This window comes from Neopsephotus bourkii, unplaced genomic scaffold, assembly GCF_033783945.1.
Source record: "Neopsephotus bourkii isolate Nb327-2 ecotype Australia unplaced genomic scaffold, CSIRO-AGI_Nbou_v1 NB_1572, whole genome shotgun sequence".
Lineage (NCBI taxonomy): Eukaryota > Metazoa > Chordata > Aves > Psittaciformes > Psittacidae > Neopsephotus > Neopsephotus bourkii.
In genome coordinates, this window is record NW_026902048.1 from 7,838,099 (window position 1) to 7,853,128 (window position 15,030).

At 40.2% G+C, this 15,030-nt stretch overlaps 1 protein-coding gene across 5 annotated transcripts in view; it reads left to right on the top strand.

The window, feature by feature from the left end:
* ARNT2 (aryl hydrocarbon receptor nuclear translocator 2) overlaps positions 1-15,030 on the top strand; it is a 101,159-nt gene that overhangs the window by 50,706 nt on the left and 35,423 nt on the right. For all 5 annotated transcript variants that reach the window (XM_061371372.1, XM_061371377.1, XM_061371375.1 and 2 more), the window contains 3 exons: positions 9,965-10,067; positions 12,034-12,099; positions 12,559-12,644. In XM_061371372.1, coding sequence (XP_061227356.1) covers positions 9,965-10,067; positions 12,034-12,099; positions 12,559-12,644 — 255 coding nt within the window. The remainder of the gene's footprint in view (positions 1-9,964; positions 10,068-12,033; positions 12,100-12,558; positions 12,645-15,030) is intronic.

Genomic DNA, 15,030 nt, shown 5'->3' on the forward strand with positions numbered 1-15,030 from the left:
TTGCAGTCATTATTTCCTCTAATGGACTGATCCGTGGTATGTCACCAGCTCATGTGGAACAGACCACAGCCAAATTTAAGAACCAGATCATGCCAGTATTTACTAATAAAGCATATATCCCAGTTATTTGAGTTTGATAATGAAGTACAAGTAATACAGAATGCTAGGAGCTGAAGCTTTCTTGGCAGAAGTGAAGTGTTTTTCAGTAAATCTTCCTGCTGAGCATTCAAGTGAAACGGGTAAGTTAATTTTAAAGCTACTTACAGCCTTTATGTATTGATTTATTGTGCAGTCGTGAATGGTAAAAGAATAAATTACATATTTTGGAGTTATTTTGAATGACTGTCTTGTCATGGGAGTGTCTACTGCTGGTGCTTTGGAGGAACTGTTTCTGGGGTTTTCCATCCTTTTTTTTAATTACAGAAAGTCTGCTCTGCTTTTCAGGAGCTCTTTGTATCTTGGATCACTGGCAGGCCTTAGTATGATCATTTTCCGCAGCTCAGGCTTTCCTTCAGATACATCTGATGATTGTAACAGAAATGCTACCCCAACTGTCTAGCTCATGGAACCATGAACTTGGTGATACTTGTCTAGTGACTGATCCTGAAAGTACCTGGGGAGATCAGAAAGTGGCTGAGTCAGGACTTACACAAACCTATAGCAACATGAAGCTTCTGCTGCTGAAGTTTAAATGGACATTGCAAGATTGTCCCACTTTACAGATAGGGAACTGGAAATGGAGATAGATGCTGTTGTATTTATGTCTAGGGAAAGCTTACACATCGTGTATGGGCTTCTATAAGCTATTTTATTTAGCCTGCTGAATGTTTCCCATACATAAGATAACCATTGTTGAGAGTTCAAAATACATTTAGTCCTTAAAATGTTTTTGGTTTGTGTTATAACTTAACTTTGAACATGTGCTTTGAATTATTTGCTTGGGTTTTTATGTCCAGTTTTTCCAGGCCCATCAGCAGAGAGAGTTGCATGTGATCTGTAACATTATCCCTTCAGATAGTCCCTTAAAATTAACCCAGGAGCAAGGCTCAAAAGCCCACATAGTTTCCTTTTTAATTTAATTATAATGATGCATATTTGTCCAACACTGTAGAGAATTACATGATGCAGACTGGTTAGTCAAACACGAAGACAAGCACAGCAGAAACCTTTTGGCCTCATGAGCTTTTATAAGAACAAGTTGTATTAAGCAAACAGCTGTGTAATGTGAGGGGGTTCTTGCTGAAAAACAAGACGGGGTGAGAAAGCTTTTCAGTTCCGCTTCTGTGGGTGAGTGTCTCCAGTTGGTAAGTAGGGGACAGACAGAGATTTAAAAATAGCTATTGCATTACTTCTCTTTTATTTTTATTAACTTTGGTGTTGACTGGATCAACTTTTCATTCTATTGTAAGAATGTCATAACTTGAATCTAATGCTTATACAACGCCTTTTGCAATTAGATGATGCAAACCTTAACATATTTAGAGAGGTTCAAATAGTCCCCCTGAGAAGCTAGGCTAGTGAGGAGAGTGAGCTTTGATGGTTTGTGTTTATAATCATAGAATTATAGAATGGTCTGGGTGGAAGGTACCTTAAAGCTCATCTAGTCCCAACCCCGTGCCATGGGCAGGGACACCTTTCACTAGACCAGGTTGCTCAAAGCCACATCCAACCTGGCTTTGAGCGCTGCCAGGGTTGGGACAACCACAGGTTCTCTGGGCATCTGGTTCCAGTACATCACCAGCCTCAGAGAACATCTTCCTAGTATCTAATCTATATCTACCCTCTTTCAATTTAAAGTAATTTCTTTTGCTTATTTAGGCTAATTGTTTACATGAGCTTGGGCCCTGTTCCTAGCTGCATCTCTGCTGCTGGCTGACCACAGGCAAGAGAAATCATTCCTTTGGGCTTCACTGTCCTCATTCTTAAAATAGGAGTGAAGATGTGGATCCCCTCTGAATGTTGCTTTAATATGTGTGAACAACAAGTACATGCTTGGAGCCAGTCAGTCATTTATTTTGTATATTGATGTATTTATTTATCGGCATATTAGTGATACTCTGTAATGTAGTGGAGTGTGCAGTTGGGTAGGTATAAGGTGCTGCTTCCTGCTGCATAAGACAAGCACAGGAGAGCAGTGAGGCTCCAGCCTGTGAGAGCTAAAGCAATCTCATAACATCAGAAGAGGCTGCCAGCTTTGGAGCGAAAGTGGCTGCATTTTATCCCTGCATCCCATAAGCTTCTTGGTTGATACATGCAGTATAATGACAGCCGGGAAGCCCTCTGTTGTCCTGGAATTTGTTCCAGGCTTCTTGAGGCTGACTGATTTTACAGCTGTGCTGTATTCTCAAGGGATATTATTATACCAGTGTCCCAGGGCTTCATTCTTCTGGAGAAGTTAGGCCAGGACACAAAATCCTATACCCAGAGGACAGAGGTGTAACTGTTAGCTTGCTGTACAGCCTTGCTGGTAAGGTGCAGTCTCCTGTGGGGAGATCCTATCGTCTCTGTACACTCAGACCAGCTGGGAAGCAAGGCTGTGAAGTATGCATGGGGAGACCTTGTTCCCACCCACAGGGCTTCTTCAAAGTCCTGCTGACCCACTCTTTGAAAGATTTGATAGGATTCTGCTTTTAATATCAGGAAAGTTTTAGATCACATCAACCACTTCCACATGATCAGGAGCATGTTCTCACTCATCAGTGTCCTGAGCTTTTGACTGAAGTTGTGATTGTGGTCCATAAAGGCTGTGATACCAACAAAGGATGACCTGTGCTACCAGACACCTTCCAGACAGAAACCAGGGGCTCCTGCCCCCACGGTCTGGAGAACAGACCCTTTCCACGTGTGAATTAAAACTATAGCTACATCGCTAACAGCGCAGCTACAATAGTTATTTTGCATGAATCCAAGTATGAAAGAGAAGAGCCTGCTGCCTGTTATGAGCCCATCTGCTCTGCATCATCATGAGCCCTGGCAGCAGTCCCATGTGGTGGTGCTGTGTCTGATGCTGGGGAAGGCAAAAGTGTTGGGAGTGCCAGTGCCTGCACGCTGGGGTTATTTGTCAGTGAGCAGGAGGGTTGGTGAATGAGTTAAGCATCACGAGTTAGCCAGTTCTGTAAAAACAACCTCATCAGGCTCATTCTTTCTAGAACTGTACATTCTTCATGGTCTCTTGATGTGTTTTAAATGTTAACTAGAATTGGTGTCCCTTTCTGTCAGAGGTTTAAAAGACTGTTAAATGCTCAGCAAATATGAAGTAGTGGTGTTAAAATAAACAACAGGTTGGCAGGCGTTGCCTGTGAGAGCTGCACTGTAACCTCCAATGTGAGTAAGAAGCCTTCTGTAAAGTCAGCGCTGGTTTTGGGTGCACAGTGTAACTAGTGCCAGTCATGTGGTTCTGCCATTAGTTTATATGCTAAAGCACGGTGTTAAGCACACCTATGTTTTGAGCACCCAGGCTACTCTTACTGCTCATGTGTTTGCTTTCCCTTCAGTGAGGTGCCAGAAAGATGCATTTTTTGTGGATTTTATTAGGATTGTATTATTTGGTGCATTTGCCCTGCATAATTCCTGTCCTTGGTGGTGTGATGGCGAAGGGATGCTGTTTTTAGAGGATACTTGGATGAGCAGCAGCATATTTGTGTGCAGTTGCTTTTGGTCTCACCAACCCTACAGTAAACACCTTGTCATTATAAATGGGCAGAGACTTGAGCTTTCAGGACAGGGAGTATGTATGTGATAGATACGTCTATGCTTTTATGAACATTACCTTTATTTAAATAATAAACCCTAGAATGCTGAGATAAGAGCTGTGTGACCATGATTAATTTTTATGTGTATATTGTTTTATTTGTATGTTGAGAGTTGCTTCTGCTTTATGTAAATGTGACTTCCTGGAAGGAGAGCCTTCAAATACTGTGTTTGCATTGTAGTTTTGGTTCTTCATGTGTTCCTGGATCTTCTGATATTTTAGGGGGTTTTTACATCCACAGGTGGATGCATATGTGTTGAATTTACTTGAACTTAAAGCACTTGCTGAGCTGTATTAAACATGAGATGACAATTGTAAGGGTATACATTTTTAATGGCTTTTATATTCTTTTAATTGTTGGATTCATGCAGAATAACTGCTTTGCTCTGGCATGAGTTTATGAAGAGTAATCTGATGCAAATTTATCAAATTAAGGTTGTTTAATGTTCTTATTGAAGACATGTTGTTTATGTGTACATAATGCATCCACTGTTTTCAAGAGGAGCTCTGGCAGCTGAATACCTCGGTTGGTGTAAAGCTATAGTATGCTATAGTGCGTATGAATTAACTGATAAATGAAAAATTAAAGAAGAGTTACACTTTGTTTTCTGGAAGTTCATTGTTTATCCCAAGCAGTGACCTATATTTTATATGTGTACAAACTGTTTTAGCTGAGAACACACATCTTTAAGCTGATCTCTGCACTAATTTCTAAGGACTGAATGTACTAATAGAGAGCATCACCACAGAAGAAGGCCTTTGTTCTCTGCCCCTTCAGTTTGAGGGCCAGCTTACATCTGGAGCTGTGTCCAGAAGCATCAGTGCCTTGACCATCACTTTGCTTATATTTTTAATTATTTCCTCTTGTTTTCCTGCATCCCTGTCTTGCTTTTTCTGGTTTTTAATAATAAGATAAAGATGGTTTTAGTTTTCATAAGGATTTTTGGGTGCAGTATTCCTGTGTTCTGTTTGTCTTCCATGAGTATCGTGTGGAGTATTTTTGATGAGCACAAAATCATCTTTTGTTATCTTGTCCAAACCAAACTTAGGTTATCCTTTATTTTATTTTGCCTGGAAATAAATATGTAGACAATCTGGTGACTGAGAATAATTCCTAAATACCTCACTTGTTCTTTGTAAGACAAGACACCGTCATATACAGCACAAAGCTTGCTGGGCTCCTAAGGTATTGGGGGCAAGGTGGCACTCCATATATTAATGAAGACTGTTTCCTTATCAGGTCCAAGGTTCTGTACAAGGCAGCTGTCCTACTGATGAGTCAGAGGGAAGTAGAAAATTGTATCATGTGCTTTGCCAACAGTATTTTTATGTGCGTGAGGCCAAAACAGATTTCTTCAGAACTTTATAAGCAGGCAGTAGTCTTTTGTTGAAAGAGAGGGGTATTTCCATGCGGCAGACTGGATGCGAATACTGTACGATTGTTTCTAGAGACAGTCATTTCAACTTGAACTGAAATTTTTGCAGAATGCCTCTATGTAACAACCCTTCTTTCTAATTAGATACTGCAGGATTCGTAGGACCTGGATATCCAGCAGAGAAAGCATTTGTGGTAGAATTAGATGTCGAAGCTTATTTTGAATCTGCCAAAAAAAGAAATAGCAAGGAACTGAATAACAAAGGACAGACTGTGTTTGATTACCAGGCTATAAACCTTAGCATGCAGTGCTTAAACATGGAGGAACAAATTTTCTAGCAGGCTGGTGCTATTGTGTAAAGATGGATTTGAGCCAAACTCTCAGATTTGAAACCCCAGGAACTTCAGTAGGCTGAGACCAATCTTTGGCTTAGGTTCATCTCAAACGTTGCAAGCACAGCAAAGGTATTGAGCATTCACAATAGCAACCAGAGATCCAAAAGGGGAAGGTTTGTGCATAATCCAGTCACTGTTTACACATGCAAGAAGCATATCAGTGCCAATATGAATATTTGTCCCCTTGATCATTTTGTTTGAGAGCATCTTTGAAAACCTGCTGCAGCATAACACAAAGGGAATGTTTCTGGCATGTATCCTAAGTACGAATCTGTTACTTACTAATCTCTTTAGGGGGAAGAGCTTTATACGGCTTCTCTAATTTTACATCAGTAATGAGTCAGCTTGCAGACTGTCCTCACCTCGGTGGTCCCCTCTTGAGAGGCCTTTCTTATAACAACACCTGCCTGACATCAGGTTCCTGGGTTGCATGGTGGATTCCTGCTCAGAGGACAACTGGTTTATTACAGGTTTAAGCAATACTGCCTTCTGGATGGGGACTCTAGTTGGTAGATTTCCACACATTATAAATTAGACCAACCGGAGAGATGTATGTGCTGATTTTTATGAGCATTGTGCTCATTTATTTGCTTTCTCTTCTGCAGCACAGTAATCTCTGGCTTCCTCTGAGTTGTGCAGCTGCTGGAAATGGTAATAAGACAGCGGTGTTGGTCACAGCAGTGCTATGTTGGAGATATTCATCCTGCACTTGCTGTATCTGAGGGTTGTGTCTGTAGCTGGAGGGGGGAAAAGTTTAACATGAAAATGAACTACATGCACTTACCAGTTTATGGGGAAGCTCATAAAGGAATCCAGCCGATGGTGGCACTGCGTTGTTAAAACTGTTCTCCTGAAGAAACTAAAAGAAATGTGCACCATTCAATTAGCAGCGATTGTCAGAGCATCCTAGAATGTTTTCTATTCATAAGAATATAATGGCCAAATTTAACATCACATATACTTTGTATGTGTTTCCTCTGGAGCAACCTAAATGAACGTTTATCACCCGCATAGCAGCACCAGCATAAAAGGTACAGGAATACATAGAGAGATGACTTTTTTATGTTTCTGCGACAGAGCCATCATCGGAGTATGCAGCCTCCTTGAACTGAACTGTTTGACTGACACTTGAGTTGTGATTTATGCCAGTTTGCTTGACTGTGATGTGCTTCCTGCTCAGGTCCATCTCGTGAGCAGCTGCAGGGAATTGAAGTTGATACTAAAGCAGGTAGAAGATGATTTTGCAATTCCCTGTTGGCAGAAGCATGGTGGTGTGGGTCCATTCCCTCCCCAGGGTCCAGGTTTGGAGTGGTGATGAGCCTGGGGAGAAATGTCTGTGACTTTTGTCTTGAGACCAGGTGAAACTGTATTGTCACAGCAAAAAGAAGTCATGGCAAATAACTGTGGTATCGCTCCAGCTTGTTCTGACTTCACTGTTTTCCATCTCTCTGCACTTCATTAGAATTACCTGGTAAAATCTAAATGCTGTCAATTTAGGCCTAGAAATGAATATGGGATTCTTAGCAATTAGCATGAAAATAGAAAGGAGTAATCCTGTATCCAGACTGCCATCATTAAACAGGAGACCTCTCCAAACAGGGAGATCTTTTAGTAGTATGTATGCAGTACTGTGGGCAGACACAGTAACGTGCAAGGACTTGGGAATGTTCATGCCAGTCTTCTTCCAAAGGATCACATTTACCTGTGCTGCATGGCCACGTTGGTTGCATGCAGTTCTCACACTGGGTTGTTCCCCAGTTTACTCTTCATGGTATGCTCTAGACATCTGGTGATACCAGTGTAACTAACTTAAAAGCTGAGTCTTGGGAGATCCCTCTTACGTCAGGGACTCAGTACACTAACAGGGTTATTTGAGCTAAATGTAAAGCTTTGTCCTTAGGCTATTCACCTGTAATTCTTGTCTTTTTAATACAATTTGATCATAAGCTTCTAATAATATATGAGAAACAAACTGCTTGTTCTTCACCAAAATCTGTACTGTATTGTTAGAGCTCTAAAAGGTTAACATGTGCACGATGGACTATTGAAACAAACTGCTGAGAGCTTTGTCATAATGCCTGTGTACAAACGTTTCTCTGACTTGCACTCCCACAGACCCCCTGCAGTGATTTTGTAAGTCAGAGCAAAATTTAGACTGCTACTTCTTATCTGGTACATATTTCTAAGACATTGCCAAACAAAAGGCTAAATTTAAAAACTGACTTCTGTTGTCAGGGGTTTCAGGCATGCCAAATGAACATGTGTCAGCAATTTTAGGCTTAGCTGCCATGTAATTGTGAAGTATTCTTATTTTTAGAGGTGCTCCTGGATGATGAAAACTGAGAAATTTCTCTTGGCTGTTGGAGTTCCATTTACTGTCACTGCTTCTTGATTATTTGTGTCACTTCAAGAATTTATACTGGAATGGAAAAAAGAGTGCACAGAAAACAACTCCTCTTTTGTTTACATGACAGAGTTATTGTGTCCAAAGAGAAAAATGCTTTTAATGGTTTCAGTGGCTTTGCATGCTCATATGGACAGCCAATGGGTCCTGCATATGTATTCTTTTTTGCGTAATTGTGTATTGCCTTTATCTGTGAGTCAGTTTGCCTCATCCCTAATGGTATTTTGTTTCTCTAAATTGTGTGAGTAGGTATGAGGATGGGAAAAGATTGTGGCTTTGGCTATAGAAAATTACAGAGAGACAGACTTTCTGATGCAGGGAAGGGAAGTGTGTTTGAATCTCAGATCCATCCTACCTCATAGGGTCAGTGTAAATGAGCTGGGAAATGCAGTGGTATGATTTCTTCCCTGCTCACACCTGAATAATATGTACATAGCCCAGTGATTTGAAAAGAAGCATCTTTAGGAATTGTTCGCAGGGTTGCTAACTTCTTGACCTTAGAGACACACCTAATGACATCTAACCTTCTGTTGACAAGGATGGCTTTCCTCCAGAAGTAGTTACCTTGAGGATACCTTAACAATAAGATGCAGCTGCCTAGTTACTTCTCTGAAATACTAATCTTTAAACTGTTTGTAGTAATTTTATTCTCATTCATTGATGGAGCTAAATATTTTCTGTTAAAGTAATTCTGAAGTTAATGTTTGGCAGTAGGATTATTTCAGAACTCAATTTTTGGACAGAGACTCTTAAGTAAATCTGATAAAGGAGACTTGGAATGTATTCTGTATGATTTCTTCAAGTATGGTATCTTATGTTGCTGTAAACTTGGCTACTTATATCACAGTAAAGACTTAAGTTTTTAAATAGTTACAGTTATTGAAAGGTACCCACCTTAAACTTGTAGGTTTGCTCATGGCTGTGTGTCATCAGCATTGGTGGCTGTCATTTAATTGTCTTTTTCCACAGCATTTCTCTTGCCCACTGTCACTTTTGTGGCTGTGTCCAGCCCTGAAGCATTGTGGATCTGGGCCAGTGGTTCATTTCTAGTCTGTTACTAATGTGCAAAATTCTGTAGTCATCTGTTAGCAATTGAGCTGTAGATTCAAAAATCCATTCTGTTAGTTCTTTGGTGATAAACAGTAGGATTGTAGGTGATACCCTGTACTCTGCAATCACTGATCTGAACCTGTCTGTAGTAATCACTACCTTCTTTTTGTCTCAGGAGAATGGAAAGATTTACCTGTGACCACCTTGCTACCTTTGTTTTTTAATAAAGACCTCCCCAAGCTCGGTACTCCCTCCATACTGTCCTCTTTTGGGATGACTTGGTAGCTGTCATCCCTTTTCAGTGCTGTGTCTGTGGTATGAGATTTGAAGTTTGTAGTCATCTTATGCTGATCAGCAGATTCATGTTGCTCTGTGGAGAGTCAGATTATCTCACTGATCCTGAAAATTAACTTTAAAAATATGCTGTCATGTCAGTTTTTTATCACCTCTGAAAAGGTCCCACTACAAGTGTGTTGTAACATACATCCTGTCTCTCATTATAAAGGAGAAAAGCGTGGTCTTATGTGTTCCTCACCGTCACTGTAGCTCTGGATGTGTGGGGTGGTGTTATAGCGTGAGCATTCTAGATCACAAGAGCACATGGAAAGAGGAGCAGCTGTTAGGGGAATAACGCGTGTTGCTTTCTTCATACTTCTGGTAAAGAGTGAAGTGAGCAGATCAAGTTGGAAAGCTGTGCTTGCTGTCATTGTCTTCTCTGCCTCCAGGCATTTGACCCTGCTTTGGAAATTGGTCTTGGGCCAACCAAGAAAAGAGCCATCGCTGTTGTAACTCAGAGTCAGCTTCACTGAAATCATTAGTTAAGCCAGCACATAAGCAATGTGAGACCAGCATCAAGATTTCTTGTTGGCATTTTTCCGCCTAACTGGACTAATGGCATTTAGCTTATGAATTTATCATCATACTAGTTTTTAGTAAATGGAATTACATTTATACACTGAACGTCAGTTGCTCTCCATGGCTTTTTTAGGACGAATCCTGGATTTGAAGACTGGAACAGTAAAGAAGGAGGGTCAGCAGTCCTCAATGAGAATGTGCATGGGATCAAGGCGCTCTTTCATTTGCAGAATGAGGTATGCATTTACCTTGTATTCCTGTGATAGTTTTCGTCCCATCTCAGATTAGATTCAGACATCTTGTTGCATTATTTGACCTTGAAACTGTAATGACACGCTCCCATTCAGCATTTCCAGAATGCTTGTTTTTGGAACTGGAGTAAAACTGAAACCTTTCTTCCTTTATGATTAATGACAAAACAGCACCAAATTTAGGTGTTGCAGTTATTTTTATCAGTGTGGAGTGTAGGATGCTTTCCCCAGAGAACTTCATGACAACTTCACCCCTGGAATGTAAGCCATTGTCTCTTCCAGTCAAATTATTTAAATCAGTACTTTAGGAACAAGGCTTTCACAAGCCAAACTCTGTGTATTTTTTTTAGCAAACCAATAATATTAAAAGAATCTTGAAGACAAACAGGAATTCAGTTGCAAACTTGCCAGCTATGTAGGAATTAACCTAAGCCTGGTATGAATTAACCAGATGTCAGCTGGTTGATGCTAGATAAATGAGTAATTGTTAGAGGCTTTTGTTTTGCAATTTTTTGACTTCTTCTGCATTGCTTGTCTTCTTGAAAGAGATTTGCCTGACCAGTGCTTCTGGCTGGGGCTTGTGGGTGCTATTGTTATTGTAGTGCTAATGGGGTAAAATGCCTGTTGCTATTGCAATAAGTTTCTGTCTCTGTGGTTAGTAGGGAAAGTACAGAATTGCATCTGCAGCCTATATCCAATATATATGCTGAATACAGATGATGCAAAATTTGTTATGAAATGGAACACGCAAAGCAAAGTATTTGACCCATTACAGCAGATGCCTGTACTTATGTGGTGAATTTTTTTTCACTCATGTGAGGAGGCTGAATGTGTGGCTCTTGGGTGCCTTTTTAAGGGTTTTATTTATTTTATATCTCCCAAGGTCAGACTTCAGAGCTATAGGACCTCTTCCCCCTTTAGCAAGGGGAAAGACATACCACCTGACAGAGAGACACTGGGAACATTGCTTTTTCTTCCTTCAAGCTGCACACAGTGATCATGTGAGGAGAACATTTTTGTGGAAAGAAAACTAGGCCTAATGTCCTGTTTACAGTTGTTCCTTTGCTTTCAAAACAATTCAGATTGCAGTTATTTCCTAGCACTCTTGATTCAGTAAGCTCCAGCACATGAGAGCACATGCCAGTAGCCAGCCCCATTGTTTTGTTTTTTTGAATTCTAAATTTTATTGTAATTGTTCATTCCTTCTCCTTGGCAGTGACTGGTGTGGAAAAAAAAAACCCCAAAATAAGACCCAAACTTTGTGGGAAGAATGAGCTTTAAATAACGTGAACTTCTCTTGTGATTATGTCTTTCATTGTTATTGTTCTTCTTTTCCATTGAAAATTAATGGCTTTTACTTTTCAAACTGCTCAGCTTCAAATGGATTGTTAAAATTATACAGTTGGGCGTATTTAGTGATATAAAAAAATGTAAATGGTCAAGTTTTAAAGAAAGTTACTTGACAGTATAAATAGTCTGTTCTTGCAAGCATTAGTTCAATAGCTGCTAGTGTTGTAGCTGGTGTATGGCAGTTGAAATGCTCTGTCCAAGGGAGCTACTGGAACGCTGGGATTATTTTCTATGGATAAATGGGGACTGATTTATATTCTCTTCTAGTTTTTACCCTTGTTGTACGGTATTTTGAAGTGTATCTGTACTTCAGCCACTCTTGGAATGCCTATTTCAAATAGTTTTTAGGTTGGCGGAGTGCAGGAGGGAAACTTCTTGTAGTCTCTTCTGTTCTGAAGTAAAAAGAATGTTTGTAGCACACACAAAAAGCTCAGCCTGTGGAAGCAGAAAGTTCTAAGAAAACATGAATATGACTTTCTGTCAGAAATAAATATCCATTATTGTCTACTTGTATATGTTAATAAAGGTCTTAAAATGTATTTTCATCCTGGGTATTTTTTTTTCTTTTTTGAGCCATTTCAAATATTAATTTACTTTTTAGGTGTGGAAATGCTCCTCTGGACCATTTACCTCTGAATAGAATAACCACCATGAGAAAAAGATACAGGTACTATTACTTAACTTATCACAACAGTTAGTTGCCATAAGCACTCTCATTTTTCTACTGGGCTAATGCTCCCTCAGGGAATACAGACTGGCCAAACTTCATCTGCATTAGCACACAGCGCGAAACAGCACTGGGGCTCAGGGGAGGAGAACTCACCACTAAATTCAACTGTTAGCAGAGTCGTTGGATCTTTTTGCAAACCAGATCTTTTTACACGAGTCACTCAACTTCTTTGTCTTAACCAGCTCCATTCTGCAGTGTCTTTCTCAGAGAAGTATTACAGAAAGCAGGTATGGCTTGAATAGCATTTAATGGAGCTGAGGTAGTACAGAGCTCCAGGTTTGTTGTTTCTAAAATAACTTACAAATACCAGTAAATCATTAGTAATTGTAGTTTAAAAGCATAAAGCTATTCTGCATGTCAATCAACACAATATTTTTGTGTTTCTTTTTCATTTAGGAATGGCCTTGGCCCAGTAAAAGAAGGTGAAGCACAATATGCTGTTGTCCATTGCACTGGCTATATCAAGGCTTGGCCACCAGCAGGTATGTATCTGTCTCACTGAAGGTGCTGTGCACCACACTGTCTTCAAGGCAGTTGAAAACCTGGCTCAGAGTCCTTTGCTGGTACAAAACCAGGCTTAATTTTAGTGGGATAACCAATTCCGTCTCATCTTGAGAAGCTTTTGATAGCAAGAAGTAGCTGTTACTCAGGGCCTCCCTGTTTTACCATGTGAAGCCCTTCCCAGTTTCATTGGCACAAAGGAACTGTAGGAATTGTCAGTAATGCAGAATTCCAGCAACTGGGATCAGAAGTTTTCACTCTGATAAACAAACATAAAAATGGCCTGATTTTAATAAGGTAGACACAAAACATTTGTACTACTAGAAAATACCAACTACTGCTTTTATGCTTAAGTACTGAGTTGCAAGCACCCATGTATGGAAATGTGTAATTTAGGTGCATGGGCCTTCCCACTGTTGGGGTTAGTAGAGAATGTTCAAAGATTGCATTAAATTCTGTTTTGAGGCTGTTTTTCTGGGAAACCAGTCTTGGCATATTGCTTTGAACTACAGAGAAAAACATTTACCTACTGTAACTCAGTATTACATATGGGAATATTTACCTTTGAAAAATCCAAGGAGGAGACAGCAGAGCTCATCCAAACACCATCATGAACTGGGTGAGCTGACCTTGGCGTTTGCAGTAGTTGGAGAGGCTGTTTGCAGTATGACAGTGCCTGCTGGCATGAATCAAACCATGAGTTGTCCTGCCCTTTTGTGGTCATGTACCACAGGCGTAAATCACATTTGTGCAAGGATTATGGATGCTAAGAGGTGATTTCCACCAAGTCTGTGCAGTGGTGTGCAGACACCAGCATACAGATGTGAACTTCTTGTTGATTTCGTGCTGAATTGCAGTTTTGGAAGAAGAGGAAAACTTTCCCTTTTCTTGCTAATGGGGTTAATATCCTTCATTGTGTTGTAGGAGTCAAAATGTTTCAGTTTAATTTCTGTCTCAAAAGAGCAAGAGCACAGAGTGTGTAAATTGTTTTATAAAAATGAAAGCTTGGGAATTTGTGGGTGTTTTTCTTCCACAGAGAGATTAACTTTTCTATCAGTAATTCCAAACACAATTGAATTCAGCCTTCATATACAGGATGTCTCTTCAGGAAGGTTCAGGTCAAATGAGATTTCTTGCAGCTCCTTGCTTACCTTGAATGAAAAGCCTGCTGCATGGTATGGGATGTTTAAAGAGATCTAACACTTCAGGGTGCAGAGCTGCAAACTCATGAATTCATGTGACTACTGAGTTACAAACATCAGCTGTGTATGAATTCAGCAGCCATTTCTGCAGGGGAGCAGGCACTGCTGAGCAGGAGCATGACATGTAAAGGAACTTTGGGATCTTTTGAGTGCCCAGTTGCCAGTTATCACATTGTAAGTTCTAGTGCACTTTAGTGAGGTGTTGTCCCCATCTTGAGCTCTTCCAAAACCTCACTGCTCTCCCATGCTTAACAAGCTCTTTAATTTCCAGGCCTCATTAGTTTATGGGAAGTCTATGTCAGTGTATTCTTGTATTTCACTGAAGATCAAGTGGGAGTTTTCCTGCCTCGTGTCTGTCTCTCTCCAGTGTTCTGGTGCATTTACAAAAGGAGGTCATATCCTGTCAGCCTTGACTTTGCACGCTTAAACCAGCCTGCTTCTTCTAATGTCCATTCTCACAAGGCATCCCCTCTTTATCCTTGTGTCTTTTCTTTGCACTTGTGTTTCCACTTAACTTTTCAAAATGGGGGTCATTGGCACTATACACTCTTGTTCCAGGTGAGATTGTAATAATGTATAATGAAAGTGGTATTTCCTATCTTGACTTGCAGTATATGACACAGCATGCTTCTCTTTTGTATAGTGTATCCTGCTGGCGTCTTAAATCACCTGATATATATATAGAAATATATATATATATATATATGCACACACCAGGCTGCCTTTTTCTCAGTTGTCAAGTCCAAATCTTCCAGTTCGTAGCAAAAATAGCTTTGAATTGTGTGATCTTTCAATTAATAATATGAAGTTTCATCCCATTTCTGTTGCTGTACTTTATGGCTGTTATTAGTCCCCGAGTGCATGCTTATGCATTTAGTAATGTTGAATTTCATCCCATTTCTATTACTCCACTCCTCAAGATCACATGGTGCTCCCTTATAATATCCCACTGCTCCTCCACAATTTTAATGCCTCCAAACTATAGCACAGTCCTAAGGGGTGTCTTCAATTTTGACAGCCTTATGTGGAATGTCAGTGTTCTTTTATGTTACCGTCCAAATTGTTACTCATAATAGTCATGCTGGAGCGCTTTTCTCAGGGCATATCGTACTGAACCAGAGGGTCTTTCATGAGTGTTTATTTGCCCTCCTAGTCTTCCCCACTT